Source organism: Phyllobates terribilis, unplaced genomic scaffold (genome assembly GCF_046119375.1).
Source record: "Phyllobates terribilis strain yellow unplaced genomic scaffold, ASM4611937v1 Scaffold_3__8_contigs__length_932513732, whole genome shotgun sequence".
Taxonomy (NCBI): Eukaryota; Metazoa; Chordata; class Amphibia; order Anura; family Dendrobatidae; genus Phyllobates; species Phyllobates terribilis.
Genome location: NW_027362763.1, coordinates 679,739,114 through 679,764,394, shown reverse-complemented (window position 1 = coordinate 679,764,394; position 25,281 = coordinate 679,739,114). Strand labels below are relative to the sequence as shown.

General features: G+C 38.7%; 1 protein-coding gene across 7 annotated transcripts in view; it reads left to right on the top strand.

Annotated features, from left to right (window-relative positions):
* The window catches only part of LOC141257345 (calpain-13-like), a 326,649-nt gene that overhangs the window by 131,642 nt on the left and 169,726 nt on the right, over positions 1–25,281 (top strand). For all 7 annotated transcript variants that reach the window (XM_073671805.1, XM_073671804.1, XM_073671809.1 and 4 more), the window contains exon 8: positions 18,543–18,628. In XM_073671805.1, coding sequence (XP_073527906.1) covers positions 18,543–18,628 — 86 coding nt within the window. The remainder of the gene's footprint in view (positions 1–18,542; positions 18,629–25,281) is intronic.

The following is a 25,281-nucleotide window of genomic DNA, read 5'->3' as shown; positions in this document are numbered from 1 at the left end:
CGGAATAAAGGCACACAACATTGCATTTTCTTTATTTGCCCTTTCAGCAAAATCTACAGGAGCAACTTTTTTGTGGCCCTTGTGCCGTCGACGACGAGAGGGGGACTTTCTCACCTCGTCTAGCTCCTCCTGACTGAACTCTCTTTCTACTTTCGTAGTGTCACCATCAGCTATGGGGTCTGTGTCACTCCCCATGGTGTTGTGGGCCAACAAGTCACCTCCCACTTTGACGTCAACCCCTTCTACTGGAGCTAATCAGTTATCAACGGTCAAATTGTCATTTTTAGGCGGTACCAACCCGCAACCAGTAACCAATTTTGGTTTTCTATACTCTACGCTCTTTTGAAACGCCGTCCCCTTTTGAGACTCCGTCCCCTTTTGGACACCCACACCTGTGTGGGGATTTTTACAACAAAAACCAGCAATAGTCTTAGGACCCAGCTCACAACATATCTTACGACCTCCCTGGGCACTCTGGAATAGCACCGGCGCCACAGGAGAACTCAAGGAATGGTCTGCTACCGCCATTCTGTAAAGGGCCAACAGCTCCTGCCCTTCCTGTACAAAGACCTGATGTCGTTTCTCAAATGCCTGCTGTGAGTCCTGTTGTTTTTTCTCAAATACCTGCTGCCGTGATTTTAACAGGCACTTTAATCGTTCAACAGCTTCAGTCTCATCTGCTGCTCCCTTCACAGCCATCTTTATCAGCTCCTGCATTTCTTAAGGACACTCCATTTTGCTGCAGAACATTTGCAGCTGGACATCTAATCTTCATTCCGTCTGGGAATACTGCTCCATTCAAGCCGCTGCATTACACTGTATATGGTGTTCATACTGTTTAGGTTAATAGTTAGGCATTACATACAGTACAGACCAAAAGTTTGGACACACCTTCTCATTTAAAGATTTTTCTGCATTTTCATGACTATGAAAATTGTACATTCACACTGAAGGCATCAAAACTATGAATTAACACATGTGGAATTATATACTTAAAAAAGTGTGAAACAACTGAAAATATGTCTTATATTCTAGGTTCTTCAAAGTAGCCACCTTTTGCTTTGATGACTGCTTTGCACACTCTTGGCATTCTCTTGATGAGCTTCAAGAGGTAGTCAACGGAAATGGTTTTCACTTCACAGGTGTGCCCTGTCAGGTTTAATAAGGGGGATTTCTTGCCTTATAAATGGGGTTGGGACCATCAGTTGTGTTGTGCAGAAGTCAGGTGGATACACAGCTGATAGTCCTACTGAATAGACTGTTAGAATTTGTATTATGGCAAGAAAAAAACAGCTAAGTAAAGAAAAACGAGTGGCCATCATTACTTTAAGAAATGAAGCTCAGTCAGTCCGAAAAATTGGGCAAACTTTGAAAGTGTCCCCAAGTGCAGTTGCAAAAGCCATCAAGCGCTACAAAGAAACTGGCTCACATGAGGACCGCCCCAGGAAAGGAAGACCAAGAGTCACCTCTACTTCTGAGAATAAGTTTATCCGAGTCACCAGCCTCAGAAATCGCAGGTTAACAGCAGCTCAGATTAGAGACCAGGTCAATGCCACACAGAGTTCTAGCAGCAGACACATCTCTACAACAACTGTTAAGAGGAGACTTTGTGCAGCAGGCCTTCATGGTAAAATAGCTGCTAGGAAACCACTGCTAAGGACAGGCAACAAGCAGAAGAGACTTGTTTGGGCTAAAGAACACAAGGAATGGACATTAGACCAGTGGAAATCTGTGCTTTCGTCTGATGAGTCCAAACTTGAGATCTTTGGTTCCAACCACTGCGTCTTTGTGTGACGCAGAAAAGGTGAACGGATGGACTCTACATGCCTGGTTCCCACCGTGAAGCATGGAGGAGGAGGTGTGATGGTGTGGGGGTGCTTTGCTGGAGACACTGTTGGGGATTTATTGAAAATTGAAGGCATACTGAACCAGCATGGCTACCACAGCATCTTGCAGCGGCATGCTATTCCATCCGGTTTGCGTTTAGTTGGATCATCATTTAATTTTCAACAGGACAATGACCTCAAACACACCTCCAGGCTGTACAAGGGCTATTTGACCAAGAAGTAGAGTGATAGGGTGCTACGCCAGATGACCTGGCCTACACAGTCACCAGACCTGAACCCAATCGAGATGGTTTGGGGTGAGCTGGACCGCAGAGTGAAGGCAAAAGGGCCAACAAGTGCTAAGCATCTCTGGGAACTCCTTCAAGATTGTTGGAAGACCATTTCCGGTGACTACCTCTTGAAGCTCATCAAGAGAATGCCAAGAGTGTGCAAAGCAGTCATCACAGCAAAAGGTGGCTACTTTGAAGAACCTAGAATGTAAGACATATTTTCAGTTGTTTCACACATTTTTGTTAAATATATAATTCCACATGTGTTAATTCATAGTTTTGATGCTTTCAGTGTGAAAACACCGAAAAATCTATAAATGAGAAAGTGTGTCCAAACTTTTGGTCTGTACTGTACATATGTTGTTTGATTATCATTGTGTTAATATTTAAGTACTGCATGACAGTTTACACATTGTGCTACATTTTAACTTTGGAATTCAACAAGAATGCACATGCTATAATACTGCCACTTGAATAATATAACTACCTAATACTGCCCCTTATGTACAAGAATATAACTACTATAATACTGCCCCTATGTTCAAGGTTGTTACTACTATAATACTGCTCCCTATGTGCAAGAATATAATTACTATAATACTGCCCCATGTGCAAGAATAAAACTGCTATAATACTGCTCCTATGTACAAGAATATAACTACTATAATACTGCCCCCCTATGCTCAAAAATATAACTACTATAATACTGCCCCCTACGTACAAGAAGATAACTACTATAAAGCTTCCCCTATATACAAGGATGTAACTACTATAAAACTGCCCCCTATGTACAAGAATATAACTACTATAATACTGCCCCCTATGTACAAGAATATTACTATAATACTGCACCTATGTACAAGAATATAACTACTATAATACTGCCCCTATGTACAAGAATATAACTACTATAATACTGCCCCTATGTACAAGAATATATAAACTATAATACTGCTCCAATGTACAAGAATAAAACTACTATAATACTGCCCCTTATGTACAAGAATATAACTACTATAATACTGCCCCTATGTTCAAGGTTGTTACTACTATAATACTGCTCCCTATGTGCAAGAATATAATTACTATAATACTGCCCCATGTGCAAGAATAAAACTGCTATAATACTGCCCCCCTATGCTCAAAAATATAACTACTATAATACTGTCCCCTACGTTCAAGAATATAACTACTATAAAACTTCCCCTATATACAAGGATGTAACTACTATAATACTGCCCCCTATGTACAAGAATATAACTACTATAATACTGCCCCCTATGTACAAGAATATTACTATAATACTGCCCCTATGTCCAAGAGTATAACTACTATAATACTGCTTTTTTGTACAAGAATATAACTACTATAATACTGCCCCTATATACAAGAATATAACTACTATAATACTGCCCTCTATGTACAAGAATATAACTACTATAATACTGCCCAATATGTACAAGAATATAAACACTATAATACTGCCCCTATGTACAAAAGTATAACTACTATAATACTGCCCCCTATGTACAAGAATATAACTACTATAATACTGCTCCTATGTACAAGAATATAACTACTATAATACTGCTCCTATGTACAAGAATATAACTACTACAATACTGCTCCTATGTACAAGAATATAACTACTATAATACTGCTCCTATGTATATGAATATAACTACTATAATACTGCTCCTATGTATATGAATATAACTACTATAATACTGCTCCTATGTACAAGAATATAACTGCTATAATACTGCCCCCAATGTACAGGAATATAGCTACTATAATACTGCTCCCTATGTACAAGAATATAACCACTATAATACTGCCCTCTATGTACAAGAATATAACTACTATAATACTGCTCCTATGTACAAGAATATCAATACTATAATACTGCCCTCTATGTACACGAATATAACTACTATAATACTGCCCCCTATGTACAAGAATATAACTACTATAATACTGCTCCTATGTATATGAATATAACTACTATAATACTGCTCCTATGTATAAGAATATAACTACTATAATACTGCTCCTGTGTACAAGAATATAACTACTATAATGCTGCTCCTATGTATATGAATATAACTACTATAATACTGCTCCTATGTATATGAATATAACTACTATAATACTGCTCCTATGTACAAGAATATAACTACTATAATACTGCTCCCTATGTGCAAGAATATAACTACTATAATACTGCTCCTATGTATATGAATATAACTACTATAATACTGCTCCTATGTACAAGAGTATAACTACTATATTACTGCTCCTATGTACAAGAATATAACTACTATAATACTGCCCCCTATGTACAAGAATATAACTACTATAATACTGCTCCCTATGTACAAGAATATAACTACTATAATACTGCTCCTATGTACAAGAATATAACTACTATAATACTGCTCCTATGTACAAGAATAAAACTACTATAATACTGCCCCCTATGTACAAGAATATAACTACTATAATACTGCCCCCTATGTACAAGAATATAACTACTATAATACTGCTCCCTATGTACAAGAATATAACTACTATAATACTGCTCCTATGTACAATAATATAACTACTATAATACTGCTCCTATGTACAAGAATAAAACTACTATAATACTGCCCCCTATGTACAAGAATATAACTACTATAATACTGCCCCCTATGTACAAGAATATAACTACTATAATACTGCTCCTATAGTATGTACAAGAATATAGCTACTATAATACTGCTCCTATGTGCAAGAATATAACTACTATAATACTGCTCCTATGTACAAGAATATAACTACTATAATACTGCTCCTATAGTATGTACAAGAATATAGCTACTATAATACTGCTCCTATGTGCAAGAATATAACTACTATAATACTGCTCCTATGTATAAGAATATAACTACTATAATACTGCTCCTATGTATATCAATATAACTACTATAATACTGCTCCTATGTACAAGAATATAACTACTATAATACTGCCCCTATGTACAAGAATATAACTACTATAATACTGCTCCTATGTACAAGAATATAACTACTATAATACTGCTCCTATGTATATGAATATAACTACTATAATACCGCTCCTATGTACAAGAATATAACTTCTATAATACTGCCCCCTATGTACAAGAATATAACTACTATAATACTGCTCCTATATACAAGAATATAACTACTATAATACTGCTCCTATGTACAAGAATATAACTACTATAATACTGCCCCTATGTACAAGAATATAACTACTATAATACTGCCCCCTATGTACAAGAATATAACTACTATAATACTGCTCCTATGTACAAGAATATAACTACTATAATACTGCTCCTATGTATATGAATATAACTACTATAATACTGCTCCTATGTACAAGAATATAACTACTATAATACTGCCCCCTATGTACAAGAATATAACTACTATAATACGGCTCGTATGTACAAGAATATAACTACTATAATACTGCTCCTATGTACAAGAATATAACTGCTACAATACTGCTCCTGTGTACAAGAATATAACTACTATAATACTGCTCCTATGTATATGAATATAACTACTATAATACTGCTCCTATGTATATGAATATAACTACTATAATACTGCTCCCTATGTACAAGAATATAACTACTATAATACTGCCCCCTATGTATAAGAATATAACTACTATAATACTGCTCCCTATGTACAAGAATATAACTACTATAATACTGCTCCTATGTACAATAATATAAATACTATAATACTGCTCCTATGTACAAGAATATAACTACTATAATACTGCCCCCTATGTACAAGAATATAACTACTATAATACTGCTGCTGTAGTATGTACAAGAATATAGCTACTATAATACTGCTCCTATGTACAAGAATATAACTACTATAATACTGCTCCTATGTACAAGAATATAACTACTATAATACTGCTCCTATGAATATGAATATAACTACTATAATACTGCTCCTATATACAAGAATATAACTACTATAATACTGCCCCTATGTACAAGAATATAACTACTATAATACTGCTCCTATGTACAAGAATATAACTACTATAATACTGCTCCTATGTACAAGAATATAACTACTATAATACTGCTCCTATGTATATGAATATAACTACTATAATACTGCTCCTATGTACAAGAATATAACTACTATAATACTGCCACCTATGTACAAGAATATAACTACTATAATACTGTTCCTATATACAAGAATATAACTACTATAATACTGCTCCTATGTACAAGAATATAACTACTATAATACTGCTCCTATGTACAAGAATATAACTACTATAATACTGGCCACTATGTACAAGAATATAACTACTATAATACTGCTCCTATGTACAAGAATATAACTTCTATAATACTGTCCCCTATGTCCAAGAATATAACTACTATAATACTGCTCCTATGTACAAGAATATAACTACTATAATACTGCTCCTATGTACAAGAATATAACTATTATAATACTGCTCCTATGTACAAGAATATAACTACTATAATACTGCCCCTATGTACAAGAATATAACTACTATAATACTGCCCCCTATGTAAAAGAATATAAATACCATAATACTGCTCCCTATGTACAAGAATATAACTACTACAATACTGCCCCAATGTACAAGAATATAACTACTATAATACTGCCCCCTATGTACAGGAATATAACTACTATAATACTGCTCCCTATGTACAAGAATATAACTACTACAATACTGCCCCAATGTACAAGAATATAACTACTATAATACTGCCCCCTATGTACAGGAATATAACTACTATAATACTGCTCCTATGTACAAGAATATAACTACTATAATACTGCTCCTATGTATATGAATATAACTACTATAATACCGCTCCTATGTACAAGAATATAACTACTATAATACTGCCCCCTATGTACAAGAATATAACTACTATAATACTGCTCCTATATACAAGAATATAACTACTATAATACTGCCCCTATGTACAAGAATATAACTACTATAATACTGCCCCTATGTACAAGAATATAACTACTATAATACTGCCCCCTATGTACAAGAATATAACTACTATAATACTGCTCCTATGTACAAGAATATAACTACTATAATACTGCTCCTATGTATATGAATATAACTACTATAATACTGCTCCTATGTACAAGAATATAACTACTATAATACTGCCCCCTATGTACAAGAATATAACTACTATAATACTGCTCGTATGTACAAGAATATAACTACTATAATACTGCTCCTATGTACAAGAATATAACTGCTACAATACTGCTCCTGTGTACAAGAATATAACTACTATAATACTGCTCCTATGTATATGAATATAACTACTATAATACTGCTCCTATGTATATGAATATAACTACTATAATACTGCTCCCTATGTACAAGAATATAACTACTATAATACTGCCCCCTATGTACAAGAATATAACTACTATAATACTGCTCCCTATGTACAAGAATATAACTACTATAATACTGCTCCTATGTACAATAATATAAATACTATAATACTGCTCCTGTGTACAAGAATATAACTACTATAATACTGCCCCCTATGTACAAGAATATAACTACTATAATACTGCTCCTATGTACAAGAATATAACTACTATAATACTGCTCCTATATACAAGAATATAACTACTATAATACTGCTCCTATGTACAAGAATATAACTACTATAATACTGCTCCTATGTACAAGAATATAACTACTATAATACTGCTCCTATGTATATGAATATAACTACTATAATACTGCTCCTATATACAAGAATATAACTACTATAATACTGCTCCTATGTACAAGAATATAACTACTATAATACTGCTCCTATATACAAGAATATAACTACTATAATACTGCTCCCTATGTACAAGAATATAACTACTATAATACTGCTCCTATGTACAATAATATAAATACTATAATACTGCTCCTATGTACAAGAATATAATACTGCCCCCTATGTACAAGAATATAACTACTATAATACTGCTCCTATGTACAAGAATATAACTACTATAATACTGCTCGTATGTACAAGAATATAACTACTATAATACTGCTCCTATGTACAAGAATATAACTACTATAATACTGCTCCTATGTACAAGAATATAACTACTATAATACTGCTCCTATGTATATGAATATAACTACTATAATACTGCTCCTATATACAAGAATATAACTACTATAATACTGCCCCTATGTACAAGAATATATCTACTATAATACTGCTCCTATGTACAAGAATATAACTACTATAATACTGCTCCTATGTACAAGAATATAACTACTATAATACTGCTCCTATGTATATGAATATAACTACTATAATACTGCTCCTATGTACAAGAATATAACTACTATAATACTGCCACCTATGTACAAGAATATAACTACTATAATACTGCTCCTATGTACAAGAATATAACTTCTATAATACTGTCCCCTATGTCCAAGAATATAACTACTATAATACTGCTCCTATGTACAAGAATATAACTACTATAATACTGCTCCTATGTACAAGAATATAACTATTATAATACTGCTCCTATGTACAAGAATATAACTACTATAATACTGCCCCTATGTACAAGAATATAACTACTATAATACTGCCCCCTATGTAAAAGAATATAAATACCATAATACTGCTCCCTATGTACAAGAATATAACTACTACAATACTTCCCCAATGTACAAGAATATAACTACTATAATACTGCCCCCTATGTACAGGAATATAACTACTATAATACTGCCCCCTATGTACAAGAATATAACTACTATAATACTGCTCCTATGTACAAGAATATAACTACTATAACACTGCCCCTATATACACTAATATAACTACTATAATACTGCCCCCTATGTACAAGAATATAACTACTATAATACTGCTCCTATGTACAAGAATATAACTACTATAATACTGCTCCTATGTATATCAATATAACTACTATAATACTGCTCCTATGTACAAGAATATAACTACTATAATACTGCCCCTCTGTACAAGAATATAACTACTATAATACTGCTCCTATGTACAAGAATATAACTACTATAATACTGCTCCTATGTATATGAATATAACTACTATAATACTGCTCCTATGTACAAGAATATAACTACTATAATACTGCCCCCTATGTACAAGAATATAACTACTATAATACTGCTCCTATATACAAGAATATAACTACTATAATACTGCTCCTATGTACAAGAATATAACTACTATAATACTGCCCCTATGTACAAGAATATAACTACTATAATACTGCCCCCTATCTACAAGAATATAACTACTATAATACTGCTCCTATGTACAAGAATATAACTACTATAATACTGCTCCTATGTATATGAATATAACTACTATAATACTGCTCCTATGTACAAGAATATAACTACTATAATACTGCCCCCTATGTACAAGAATATAACTACTATAATACTGCTCCTATGTATAAGAATATAACTACTATAATACTGCTCCTATGTACATGAATATAACTGCTACAATACTGCTCCTGTGTACAAGAATATAACTAGTATAATACTGCTCCTATGTATATGAATATAACTACTATAATACTGCTCCTATGTATATGAATATAACTACTATAATACTGCTCCCTATGTGCAAGAATACAACTACTATAATACTGCTCCTATGTATATGAATATAACTACTATAATACTGCTCCTATGTATAAGAGTATAACTACTATATTACTGCTCCTATGTACAAGAATATAACTACTATAATACTGCCCCCTATGTACAAGAATATAACTACTATAATACTGCTCCCTATGTACAAGAATATAACTACTATAATACTGCTCCTATGTACAATAATATAAATACTATAATACTGCTCCTATGTACAAGAATATAACTACTATAATACTGCCCCCTATGTACAAGAATATAACTACTATAATACTGCTGCTGTAGTATGTACAAGAATATAGCTACTATAATACTGCTCCTATGTACAAGAATATAACTACTATAATACTGCTCCTATGTACAAGAATATAACTACTATAATACTGCTCCTATGTATATGAATATAACTACTATAATACTGCTCCTATATACAAGAATATAACTACTATAATACTGCCCCTATGTACAAGAATATAACTACTATAATACTGCTCCTATGTACAAGAATATAACTACTATAATACTGCTCCTATGTACAAGAATATAACTACTATAATATTGCTCCTATGTATATGAATATAACTACTATAATACTGCTCCTATGTACAAGAATATAACTACTATAATACTGCCCCCTATGTACAAGAATATAACTACTATAATACTGTTCCTATATACAAGAATATAACTACTATAATACTGCTCCTATGTACAAGAATATAACTACTATAATACTGCTCCTATGTACAAGAATATAACTACTATAATACTGGCCACTATGTACAAGAATATAACTACTATAATACTGCTCCTATGTACAAGAATATAACTTCTATAATACTGTCCCCTATGTCCAAGAATATAACTACTATAATACTGCTCCTATGTACAAGAATATAACTACTATAATACTGCTCCTATGTACAAGAATATAACTATTATAATACTGCTCCTATGTACAAGAATATAACTACTATAATACTGCCCCTATGTACAAGAATATAACTATTATAATACTGCTCCTATGTACAAGAATATAACTACTATAATACTGCCCCTATGTACAAGAATATAACTACTATAATACTGCCCCCTATGTACAGGAATATAACTACTATAATACTGCCCCCTATGTACAAGAATATAACTACCATAATACTGCTCCCTATGTACAAGAATATAACTACTACAATACTGCCCCAATGTACAAGAATATAACTACTATAATACTGCCCCCTATGTACAGGAATATAACTACTATAATACTGCCCCCTATGTATAAGAATATAACTACTATAATACTGCTCCTATGTACAAGAATATAACTACTATAACACTGCCCTCTATATACACTAATATAACTACTATAATACTGCCCCCTATGTACAAGAATATAACTACTATAATACTGCCCCTATGTACAAGAATATAACTACTATAATACTGCTCCTATGTACAAGAATATAACTACTATAATACTGCTCCTATGTATATCAATATAACTACTATAATACTGCTCCTATGTACAAGAATATAACTACTATAATACTGCCCCTATGTACAAGAATATAACTACTATAATACTGCTCCTATGTACAAGAATATAACTACTATAATACTGCTCCTATGTATATGAATATAACTACTATAATACTGCTCCTTTGTACAAGAATATAACTACTATAATACTGCCCCCTATGTACAAGAATATAACTACTATAATACTGCTCCTATATACAAGAATATAACTACTATAATACTGCTCCTATGTACAAGAATATAACTACTATAATACTGCCCCTATGTACAAGAATATAACTACTATAATACTGCCCCCTATCTACAAGAATATAACTACTATAATACTGCTCCTATGTACAAGAATATAACTACTATAATACTGCTCCTATGTATATGAATATAACTACTATAATACTGCTCCTATGTACAAGAATATAACTACTATAATACTGCCCCCTATGTACAAGAATATAACTACTATAATACTGCTCCTATGTATAAGAATATAACTACTATAATACTGCTCCTATGTACAAGAATATAACTGCTACAATACTGCTCCTGTGTACAAGAATATAACTACTATAATACTGCTCCTATGTATATGAATATAACTACTATAATACTGCTCCTATGTATATGAATATAACTACTATAATACTGCTCCCTATGTGCAAGAATATAACTACTATAATACTGCTCCTATGTATATGAATATAACTACTATAATACTGCTCCTATGTATAAGAGTATAACTACTATATTACTGCTCCTATGTACAAGAATATAACTACTATAATACTGCCCCCTATGTACAAGAATATAACTACTATAATACTGCTCCCTATGTACAAGAATATAACTACTATAATACTGCTCCTATGTACAATAATATAAATACTATAATACTGCTCCTATGTACAAGAATATAACTACTATAATACTGCCCCCTATGTACAAGAATATAACTACTATAATACTGCTGCTGTAGTATGTACAAGAATATAGCTACTATAATACTCCTCCTATGTACAAGAATATAACTACTATAATACTGCTCCTATGTACAAGAATATAACTACTATAATACTGCTCCTATGTATATGAATATAACTACTATAATACTGCTCCTATATACAAGAATATAACTACTATAATACTGCCCCTATGTACAAGAATATAACTACTATAATACTGCTCCTATGTACAAGAATATAACTACTATAATACTGCTCCTATGTACAAGAATATAACTACTATAATACTGCTCCTATGTATATGAATATAACTACTATAATACTGCACCTATGTACAAGAATATAACTACTATAATACTGCCCCCTATGTACAAGAATATAACTACTATAATACTGCTCCTATATACAAGAATATAACTACTATAATACTGCTCCTATGTACAAGAATATAACTACTATAATACTGCTCCTATGTACAAGAATATAACTACTATAATACTGGCCACTATGTACAAGAATATAACTACTATAATACTGCTCCTATGTACAAGAATATAACTTCTATAATACTGTCCCCTATGTCCAAGAATATAACTACTATAATACTGCTCCTATGTACAAGAATATAACTACTATAATACTGCTCCTATGTACAAGAATATAACTATTATAATACTGCTCCTATGTACAACAATATAACTGCTATAATACTGCCCCTATGTACAAGAATATAACTATTATAATACTGCTCCTATGTACAAGAATATAACTACTATAATACTGCCCCTATGTACAAGAATATAACTACTATAATACTGCCCCCTATGTACAAGAATATAACTACCATAATACTGCTCCCTATGTACAAGAATATAACTACTACAATACTGCCCCAATGTACAAGAATATAACTACTATAATACTGCCCCCTATGTACAGGATTATAACTACTATAATACTGCCCCCTATGTACAAGAATATAACTACTATAATACTGCTCCTATGTACAAGAATATAACTACTATAACACTGCCCCAATGTACAAGAATATAACTACTATAATACTGCTCCTATGTACAAGAATATAACTACTACAATACTGCCCCAATGTACAAGAATATAACTACTATAATACTGCCCCCTATGTACAGGATTATAACTACTATAATACTGCCCCCTATGTACAAGAATATAACTACTACAATACTGCCCCAATGTACAAGAATATAACTACTATAATACTGCCCCCTATGTACAGGAATATAACTACTATAATACTGCCCCCTATGTACAAGAATATAACTACTATAATACTGCTCCTATGTACAAGAATATAACTACTATAATACTGCCTCCTAGCTGGGAGGACGTGTGTCAGTGGTTCTCCTGATGTCTGGAGCAAGCCCGGGGAGGGGCCTCCCTGGGCGGGTAAGCTCTCCAAGCAAGGCCCAGGCTTCCAGGCCTACACTGGGAGGAAACTCCCAAGCTCTTTCTAATGTGGATGCAAATCCCAAAGCGATCTCTGAGGAGAAGAAAGCTCCGAATGGAAGTAACAGCAGCAACAAGAAAGATGGAGTTTTGAAAGTGAGTAAAGTAAAGGAAGAAGGAAAAGCCATGGTTGTATGTAAGAAGGTGACAGTAAAGCAGTCGGCCAGCCAAGGCAAGCAGAGTGAAGTGCAATTAGGAAAGATCCAGAAGGAATCTACTGCTGGGAAGCTGAATGGAGGAAAGCAGCTTGTTGGCCAGGAGGTGAGGCAGATCCCATCACCAGCCTCAGGTGTGCAGCTCACTCCAAGCCGGCAGAGGAGGACATCTCTGGAGAGACAGACCCTCCAGGAGAACCTGCAGCAGAAGCACGTGGTGACCAGCATGGTGGGCTCTGGACGCACGAGGTCGCAGTCAGGTGGCAGCAGTAATAGTGCTGTGGAGCCCGGAGCCACGAAACCAGCGGTGGTAAAACCCAAGGAGACATCTAAGTCCAAGCAGCCAGAGAGCTCGCTGAAGGCAGGATCCCAGGAGACTCCATGTGCAGCAGGGCTGCAGATTGCAGAGGACATCCCAGGACTGGTGGAGAGGTTGCGTGAGTTACAGCAGCAGAAACAGCTAATACAGGTATCAATAGACTGTGCATATAAAATAAAGGCTGAGGATCCCGGGGATCACACCGTGTATGACCGGAAGCTGAACTCAATGGGGGTAGAGCTGGCAAATGTGGTGAAGGACATAGACTGTGTGTTTGAGAGGATGGGGCCCCTGGCAGAGACTTACAGGAACCAGAAACCGTTTATGTTCAATATGCCGTATTCTGCTGATTCGCAGTCAGACATTGTCCCAGGTGGGCCCCAGAAGCAGGTGCGGCCAGTGCTGCAACCCGCAAGCTTCTTGTTCCAAAAGGGACTGCACCAGGAGCCGCAACAGCCTGCGGCAGGTCCCAAGCAGGAGCATGGAGTGCAGGGTACAACGGTGGTACTACAAGTCCCAGGATGCCCAGCACAGCAGCCGGACAGTGGACATGTGTCATTAGTTTCTGGTGGTGCCCAGCAGGACTCTCATGCTGGGGATAATCATACTGTATCTGTGGGGTCGGGGGCTGGAGTGAGCACAGAATCTGTGGTGGACATGGCGCAGTATGATAATGACATTGATGTTGATGATAACAATGTGCATGATAATGTCTGTGATTTTCCTCCTTTGATTCCAAGCACACAGGGTCCCCCTGCAGCAGACCCTCACCCTGTCAGTCAGCCCAGTGTGACCCCGCAAGTTCCCCCCAGTAATGCCTGGAGCCGTGGCGCTCCGTCCTTTACCTCTGGCGCTAATTATACCGGCCAGGCGTTTTAAACGGAGGAACGTCGTGCGCTTCAGGCACAGAGGTGCCAAGGAGGATCTGCCCGACAGGAGGTTTGTGGTCAGGGAGCTCCTGTGCCACCAGATGGGGTTTGCGCCAGTTAACATCTGGGCGGTAATTAATCTACCAGACAGGCAGGGCTATGATGTCAGCTTTAAGCTCATGTCTGATCTGGACAGATTCTGGGCCAATTTCCCCAAGTTCAGAGACGCTGAGGGCTGGAGTAAGTTCAGCTTTATTCTCATCTCTAAGCCAGATACGGTTACGGTTAATGTCATCTTCTGGAATGAGTCTGTTCCCCCGCAGGACATTGTGGTGTGGCTCCGGAGGCATTGCGACCTCGTCTCTGACCTCACCAGAAGCAGAGATAACGATGGTATCTGGACGGGTGGGTGGAAGGTCCTGGTGAAGCTGCGCCAGTGTAATAACATCACTGCCCACCTACCCAACTCCTTCTTTATTGGGAGGGAGAAGGGTGTATGTTTCTACCCCGGCCAGCCCAGAAAGTGCTTCAAATGTGGCAAGGCGGGTCACCTGGCGAATACCTGTACAGTGGTGAAGTGCAGCCTGTGCGGGGAAGTCGGCCATGTAGCTGCAGACTGTCAGAACATCAGGTGCAACCTCTGTGGTAAGATCGGCCACCCTCACCGGGACTGTCCAGACGCCTGGCACAACATCTGTAAGGACTTTCCTGATGAGGATTTGGTGGCGGGGGCAGAGGTTCTGGAAGAGGAGGCTTTATTGTCAGAGGTCCACCAGGGGTCCACTCAGGTACCACCAGAGCAGCAGCGCTCAGAGGGGGCACAGGGGAGCATGGAGGTCGTCCCTCAGGAGCAGCAGTCACAGGAAGGCGCTACTTCAGTATTACCATCTGTATCTGAAGGAAATAGCCAGAATCAGAGTAAAAGGAAGAAAAAGGACAAGACCTCCCGTAAACCTGAGGAGGAGTATGACACTGGCCAGAGTGCCAGGAGGAAGGTCCAGAGTTCTGCAGGAGTAATGGTCGTGTCTAATAGGTTTGATGTTCTGTCTAACGGGGATTTTGAGGATGAACTTAAAAAAATAGACACAGAGTGTGATAGGGATGTAGAGGACTGTCCCCCGCCAAAGCGGAAGCCCTTACCTGTGGGCACTCAGGTAGAGACTGGTATGGAGACCGGTGGTGGACAGGATGACTCCGACTCAGATCTATGAACCGTCAACCAGATATTGTCCGAGCCCAGATAAAATCATGAGAAATCAGGAGGAGTCAGAAAAGTGTAAAGTTATGGAAGGATGTGTAACTGTGCTGAAATATGATGGTTTCTTTTACAAAGTGTTTATTTTTCATTTTTCCAACCACAGGTGTGGACTCTTTATATGGACTTTATCTGTATAATCTAGAGATGTAATGAATGTATGTACAATTCAAGTGAATCTAGTTTTGTATTATTGCAGGAATTTTGTTAATTTTTAATTGTATTTGTTTGGTTTTTATAATAAAAATTGCCCCCTATATACACTAATATAACTACTATAATACTGCCCCTATGTACAAGAATATAACTACTATAATACTGCCCCCTATGTACAAGAATATAACTACTATAATACTGCCCCCTATGTACAAGAATATAACTACTATAATACTGCTCCTACGTACAAGAATATAACTACTATAATACTGCCCATATGTACAATAATATAACTACTATAATACTGCCCCCTATGTACAAGAATATAACTACTATAATACTGCCCCTATATACAAGAATATAACTACTATAATACTGCTCCTATGTACAAGAATATAACTACTATAATACTGCCCCCTATGTACAAGAATATAACTACTATAATACTGCTCCTATGTACAAGAATATAACTACTATAATACTGCCCCTATATACAAAGATATAACTACTATAATACTGCTCCTATATACAAAGATATAACTACTATAATACTGCTCCTATATACAAGGATATAACTACTATAATACTGCCCCTATATACAAGAATATAACTACTATAATACTGCCCCTATATACAAGGATATAACTACTATAATACTGCTCCTATGTACAAGAATATAACTACTATAATACTGCTCCTACGTACAAGAATATAACTACTATAATACTGCCCCTATGTACAAGAATATAACTACTATAATACTGCCCCCTATGTACAAGAATATAACTACTATAATACTGCCCCTATATACAAGAATATAACTACTATAATACTGCTCCTATGTACAAGAATATAACTACTATAATACTGCCCCCTATGTACAAGAATATAACTACTATAATACTGCTCCTATGTACAAGAATATAACTACTATAATACTGCCCCTATATACAAAGATATAACTACTATAATACTGCTCCTATATACAAAGATATAACTACTATAATACTGCTCCTATATACAAGGATATAACTACTATAATACTGCCCCTATATACAAGAATATAACTACTATAATACTGCCCCTATGTACAAGAATATAACTACTATAATACTTCTCCTATATACAAGGATATAACTACTATAATACTACCCCCTATGTTCAAGAATAGAACTAATATTATACAGATATAATTGCTCTAAAACAGTCTTTAAACTGTAGCATTGGGTAATATTGGGTTATTTATTTATAAAATATACAACATACATCACACTTTCCATTCTGCAATAATATAGCTGCCCTTACATGTAGGATAGATATCACTGTTCTTGTGCTTTTGTAATAAAGAGTGATTATTTTTTTCCTGTTATCAGACATTTAGTACAACAATCAATTGTCTTGTTTGTAATTTAAAAATAATTGAAGCCATTATGTTTCTGGAGAGCGCGTATGTATGGTATATAAACTGCTGGGGTAAATAATATGGGCACACTGCCACCTACTGGTGATAAAAAACAATGCATACATACAAGTAAAACCCTATCACATGATGTATTGACTATTACAGGTTTGTATCACAGCAGCAGTTGCACTTAGTCTTCGAACACTCAGGGGTCCTATAAGTCGCTATGCCTCATATGAGGAGACCAGTACTATACAGGACATTTGATGCGCAGTCATAGATCTTGCATTAGGTCCTCATATTACTCCTGTAGTGTCATATATGGCTGTTCTGCATCTATGTGTATTTCTTCTCTACTTGCCATTTTATCACCACCCTATAACTCCAATAGACTTTGCAGCTAAATTAGAGTCACTGTACTGCGAATCAGTATGTAATACCCCCCCCCCCCCCAACTATGGAGAGAATTCATGATTGAGACTGATAAAAAATGTGTAATTTTCTCTAGATTGAATATAAAAACAGATTAGAAGATATTATTCGGATCTGGAATCCTTGGGGACATAGCGAATGGATCGGACGCTGGAGCGATAAGTAAATGTCAATTCCTGCTGATTCTAAGAAAAGGGACGATTATTAAAGGGGAGTGTGGGGTCATGCTCTACTGGAGATAATGGCACATTCTCATGACTTTTGAGTCCAGCTCCACAGATCTCCCTGCTAGTTTGTTACAATGTATCAGTCTGTGGGGTCCTGGATGCGTAGCTCACAGAGCGTTGTCTACAGTCGTGGCGAAAATTTTTGAGACTCACACATTTTGCTTTTCACATTTTGCCTCTTCAGTGTTTTCGCTCTTTTAGTCAAATGTTTCTCTGGTTACTGACGGACAATTATAAACATTTCATGAATTTTTACACTTTTATTGTGTTACGAGTACGGGTGGTGGAAACTCTGTGCTGGGATGCAAGGGGGGACCAGAGGGGCGTAACTAAGTGCCTACTCGGACCGACCCTGGCCACACGGCGGCTTACTCGACTCTGTGAACTTAGGAGGGACCTGGCAGGGGAACCAGGTGCCACTCTGGGACCGACCTTGTGTGAGAGCAGGCGACTCCCACAGGTCAGGTGGCTGAGGCTGACAGGTACAGCGGCAGGTAGCTTGACGAGTGATCTGAGTAGACAAGCCGGCGGGCACGGCAGGTAGACAGGCTGGCGGGCACGGCAGATAGACTGGCGGGCACACCTGATAGACAGGCTGGCGGACACGGCTGATAGACAGGCAGGTGGGCACGGCTGATAGACAGACTGGCGGGCACTGGAACCTGAGGGCTGAGGAGAGTGTTAGCACACAAACAACAACCTTGCACAGGCACCTCCATTTTGGAATAGATAGGATAATAGGAGTGGTCCTCCGGCCATTGGCCGGGGACTCTTTAGGACGGCACGCGTGGCCCCTTTAAGAGGGTAAGAGCGCGCGCCCTAAGCACAGTGCCCGGGAAGCTGCGCGCGGTGCGCGCAACAGCAGCAGGGGAGCTGGAGGACACCGGACCAGGACCGCGGCAGTGAGGGGAGCGGCGTCTCTGCCCAGCAGGAGGCAGAGACGCCGACACTACATATTGGCAAATACATGAAGTTTCAATAAAGCCTCAATATTCCCAGAGTTGCCCCTTATGTCTCCAGACTTCTGCCCTTCCCCCGGAAGCTGGATGTCTGGCCACTTGTTCTTGTCTCATCAGAGCTTGAAGGTTATCACAATTTGTGGGCTTTTCTTTGTCACTTTTTGAGCATTGATCACAGGTTCTCAATGGGACTGAGATCTGAGGAGTTTCCGGCTGAGGACCCAAAATGTCAATGATTTGTTGACCGAGCCACTTAGTTATCACTTTTGCCTTGTGACATGATCTCCACTGTGCTGGAAAAAACATCATCACCACATTGTCCTGGATGATAGGAGAAGTTGATATTTAGATCCTGTTCTTTATTTATGGCCAGGTTCTTAGGCAAAATTGTGTGTGAGCCCCTCCATGAATGAGAAGCCCTCAGACGAGTGGTCTCAGGAGGCTTTACTGCTGGCAGACACAGGGCTCAGGGCAGCATCATCTTTTCTTCTCCAGACAATCATTCTTCCAGATGTCCCAAACAGTCTGAAGGGTCTTCTTCAAAGAAATTAACTGCAGGAAGTACAGGGCTCGTACTGCAAAGGACAGGGATAAAGTGTGATAAACTTCTGATTGTCATCAATCAAGATTTGGCACGGTAGCTGATATCCAGCTGCCGGGACGAAGGGCAGAAGTCTTGATAAATAATGATCAACACTGTAAATATTAAGTCTTTAAATAAACCTCATGTCAATGGTGTACCGCCAATGGCAGCAGGCCACACGACTGCTGTGGGGCCCGTGAACCTGGGGGGCCTGGTTTCAGCGCATGCACCCCCCATCCGGCAAGCCAGCACCGCTCTGCATTCAACTGTATTGACAGATACCGATACAGTTGAAAACAATGATGGAGGAGAGAGCATCATGTGACGCTCTCTCTCCCATCATTCCCCCTCTGCGTCTGATGCAGCGGCGCAATGATGTCACTTCATCGCGCTCTAATCTGTGTCAGACAGTGGAGCTGAGGAGACTCACTGTAGAGACGGGAGCAGCAGGGAAACGAGGAGTGGTGAGTATTGTATTTATTATTATTTTTTAAAATCGGTGAGTACATGGTGGCCATAATACTGGAGGACTGTGGGGTGCATTATACTATATGGGGGCAGTATTCCACCCTATGGGGGCTGCATTTTATTCTGTGGGGTCTGCATTATACTGTATGGAGTATTATGGGCTGTGCATTATATTGTATGGAGGACCATGGTGAGTGCATTATATTATATGGAGGACCATGGCAAGTGCATTATACTATATGGAGTATTATGGGGGCGCATTATACTACATGGAAGGCTATGTGGGGCCATTATAATATTTGGAGGGCTATGTGGGGAGGGCATTATATTGTATGCAAGCAATTATACATTGTGAAGGTTTGTGTGGGGTCCATCATACTGTGTGGAGGGCTAGTGGGGGCCATTATACAGTGTGGGGCCATTATACTGTATGTAGGCCCATTATACTGCATGGAGGGCTGTGGGGGGATCATACTGTGTTGGGGTCACCATACTCTGCCTTGGGAGTTGAGGTGGGGTACAGTAGGGTCATCATACTGTGCATGTGGAGGCTAATATGGAGGAATTCACCATGGGGGTATCATACTGTGTTTGGGGGGCACTTTTGTTGACATCATACTTTATGGGGGCAATGAAAGAGGAATCTAGGACTTCAGCAGGAGGAAAATTACTATGTAAAAGCTGGAAAGTTGTGAGATCTGCTCTTATGTGACACAGACAAATATTTAATTTTTGTTTTTCTTTTCTTTTTTTTTTGGGGAAAGGGTCCCAATTAGAACTTCTGCTATTGGGCCCCATGATTTCTATGTACGCCCCTGCCTCATGTATTTGTCAATAAAAGTGTAAAAACGTATGAAATGCTGATAATTCTACTTCAGAAACTATAGAAACATCCAACTAGAAGATCGAAAAACACTTAAACAGCAATGGGTGCCTTTCTCCTTTGACTACAATCAAAAACAGACATGTCTCTGTGTTTTTGCTTTTTTTTTTTTTAACATTTAGTCTGCAAAAACCAGACGTGTTACTATAGTACCATAGAATATAATGGATATGGATAGAACACATAGATGAAACATTGACGTCTGAATGAGTTCTTTAGATTGTGGTCAGACCATCAATGATCTAGCGACGGCAAATCCTAGTGACCAATTTTCCCTGTACTACTCTACTACTCTGGAGATGATTGAGTTACTGTCATGGCTGAAAGTGTTGTCACCCTTGAAATTGTTCCAGAAAATGAAGTACTTTTCCCAGAAAATTATTGCAATTCCACATGTTTTGTTATACACATGTTTATTTCCTTTGTGTGTATTGGAACAGCACAAAAAAAGAGAGAAAAAAAGGGCAAATTGGACATAATTTCACAAAACCCCAAAAATGGTCCGGACAAAATTATTGGTACTTTTCCAAGATTGTGGGTAAATAACTTTGTTTAAAGCATGTGATGCTCCTTCACACTCACCTGTGTCAAGTACCAGATGTGGTCAATATGAAAATCACCATATAAAACCAGAGAGACATCTCAATCTTTGCATTGTGTGTCTGTGTGTGCCACACTAAGCGTGGAGAACAGAAAGAGGTGGAGAGAACTGTCTGAGGACTTGAGAACCAAAATTGTTGAACACTGTAGCTAATCTCCCTTTTTCAGAGAAAAATTGCTGAAAGGTTTCAACGCAGTCTAGTCCGGATGGTGGATAAGCAGCCCCAAACAAGTTCAAAAGAAATTCAAGCTGTCCTGCAGACTCAGGGTGCATCAGTGTCAGGGTATGTGCACACGATGCAGAAATGAAGCAGAAAATTTCTGCATCATTTCTGCATCTCCCTGGCAGAAAAAACGCATGCAGATTGTGCATGCGTTTTTCCTGCAGAATACATGCGGATTCACATGCGTTTCCACATGCTTTTCCGCATGTGGATTGACAAGCGCTTTCCAGGCGATTTTAGCATCACTTGGAAAGTGCTTGACAACTAGGTCACACTATATAAATCCATGCAAACGGCATGGATTTATATAGTGTGACCCGAGAGAGTGGTAAAAATAAAAAATAAATGTATACTTTACCCTCCGATGGCCCACGCTGTCCTGCTCACTCCGTTCTCCCTTGCCGGCAACATTGAATTGAAAGACCTAAGCAGGAGCGGTGCGCGGGCCGACAGAAGGTAAGTATACATTTATTTTTTATTTTATTCTTTTTTTACAGATTTTTTAATGGTACCTGGGTGTAGATGAGACTCTCCTCTCCTCCACACCCGGGTACCATCCGCACATTAGAACGCGTGGATTACGCATCTACATATACAGTGATGCGTAATCCATGCGGTCTAATGCAAGTCAATGGCGGCGAAAAACGCCGCGTTTCCGCAAAATTAATGCTGCGGATTTTTGAGCGCAGCATAAACGCTGCGGAAAAATCCGCAGCATGGGCACAGCACATGCGGATTATCATTGGGGACCATTGCTGCCCTTCTACCATACGTTTTTAATGCGTTTTTAATGCGTTTCCGCAGCTGCAAAAACGCTGCGGAAACGCACTAAAAACGCATCGTGTGCACACAGCCTCAGTGCAAACTGTCTGTCGACATTTGAATGAAATTAAACTCTATAACAGGGGACCCAGGAGGACCCCACTGCTGACACAGAGACATAAAAAAAATGGATGCAGTTTGCCAAAATGAATGTGAGTAAGCCAAAATCTTTTTGGGAAAGCTTCTTGTGGACAGATGAGACCAAGATAGATCTTTTTAGTAAAGCACATGATTCTAGTGTTTACCGAAAATAGAATGAGGCGTACAAAGAAAAGGGCAAAGTACCTACAGTCAAATATGGTGGAGGTTGTGTGTGATGCTCGAAAGCCCTACCCTGGGAGATGGGGGACTTGGAGCCAGGATGGAGGGGGTAGTAGTCTAGGAGGTCTGGTGCTGCGTAGTGCAGTGTAAGGCAGAATAAAGAATCCGGAGGCCATAGGGATTAACTTCCAGGGTTTTTACTCACGATGGCGATGCAGTAGGAAGACGTCTCCCTGCTCCTCGTGGAGTTCTGCGGTCACCAGAGACGGGGGGGTCCGACAACCACCGAGTAAGTCCAGTGTTCAATCAGGACCCCGCACCAGAGTGTTCCTAGACTTCAGACCGGGTACTTTCCTGTCTGTGTGTGTGGATAGGCCGGGTCTCCCTCTGAACTTCTCTCAGAAAAAGGGTACGGGTGGCAGCTCCGCTCCTTCCATTACCTGGTGGGATCCTCAGGGCCTACCGGGCTTCCCTGACCAGGACGTAGAGTAGCAAGGTCAGGTGTCGGGGGCCGGTACCCCTCTTGCAGCCGGAATCCCTCTGAGCAGATCAGGTTGGTGAGGACAGGTGGCGTATACCGCTCCGTCTGCATCCTCCCTGGGATCCATTTGCGGTGGAGCTACACTCCTGAGCTCCGGGCCTTCTTGGTCATGGTCCTTGACCAGGCTGAGACATTCATTATCTGCAACCTGCCCCTCGACCCAAGGCCAGGGTACGAGGGCCGTGTCTCCATCCTCTGCAGGTCCACACAGGATCCACGCTCAGGGAGAGAGATCACGATCAAAGAACCATTAAAAGACCATGAACCAAGATGGCTGTTTTATTAAATATCAAATTTAAAGTGTCACTAAAATGTGGATCCTCCACCCTCACCCACTAATTGGTTCCCCTATCTCTTGGTTCCCCAGTCTCCCGAATGCCAGTAGGGGCAGCACCTGGTGCCTATTAGCCCCCTCTGGTGGGAGAAATGTGGTGTTGGATGTGAAGGAAGGGTCCTGACCATCGCACTGTTCTTACCTCAGAGGAGGAACACTACACTCCATTAGAGAAGTGCAGCAGCCCTGTGGCAGTCGAACCCTCAGGGGCGCCACATTCCCCCCTGGTGAAAAACAGCACGTCCGCGGGCTGCAAAAGAGCAACACCTGGTACAGTTTTTTTTTTTTTTTTTTTTATATAACAATAAACAATCTTCCCTTTATGGGAGGCACTTCTTCTTAAAAGTTTCAAACAGCATATAAAAGTACAAAAATATAAAAAATATAAAAGTGCTAGAATCATCCAGAGACATTTATGCACAGACAGACGGGTTAAAGTGCAGGGACTTAAAGGCAGTTCAGAAGCACGAGGGACCTGTCCCAAACCGCCAACGTAGGCCCTGGGGTGGCTGCAGGGCATGAAGATCCCAAGTTGGACCTCCCAGAGAGCCACTCCCGACAGGTTTTTCTTCTGAGGTCTGAGGTAGAAATAGTCGCAGTTTTACATAAAACCAATAAGGAGCACCTAAAGAGATGCAAACTATGTACAGGGTAGAAGTCTGTCTGCTGCAAGTCCGCAAGGACCAATGTCTCTAGAAATCGGGGATGTAAATTAAAACATAAACTTAAACATAATTACTTTTAAACAAGTTACAGCCGCCGGGATTGCTTAATTCTCGGGTTCCCTCTGGGGAAAAGGCTCATTCCTCCCGACGGAGGCTGACCGGTCCTCTGAGGCCGAGCGTGAGGGGGCGTCGCTCCCGGACACCTTGTGGACATCCAGGGCGTACCACCCCCGCACCCCGTGGTGGCG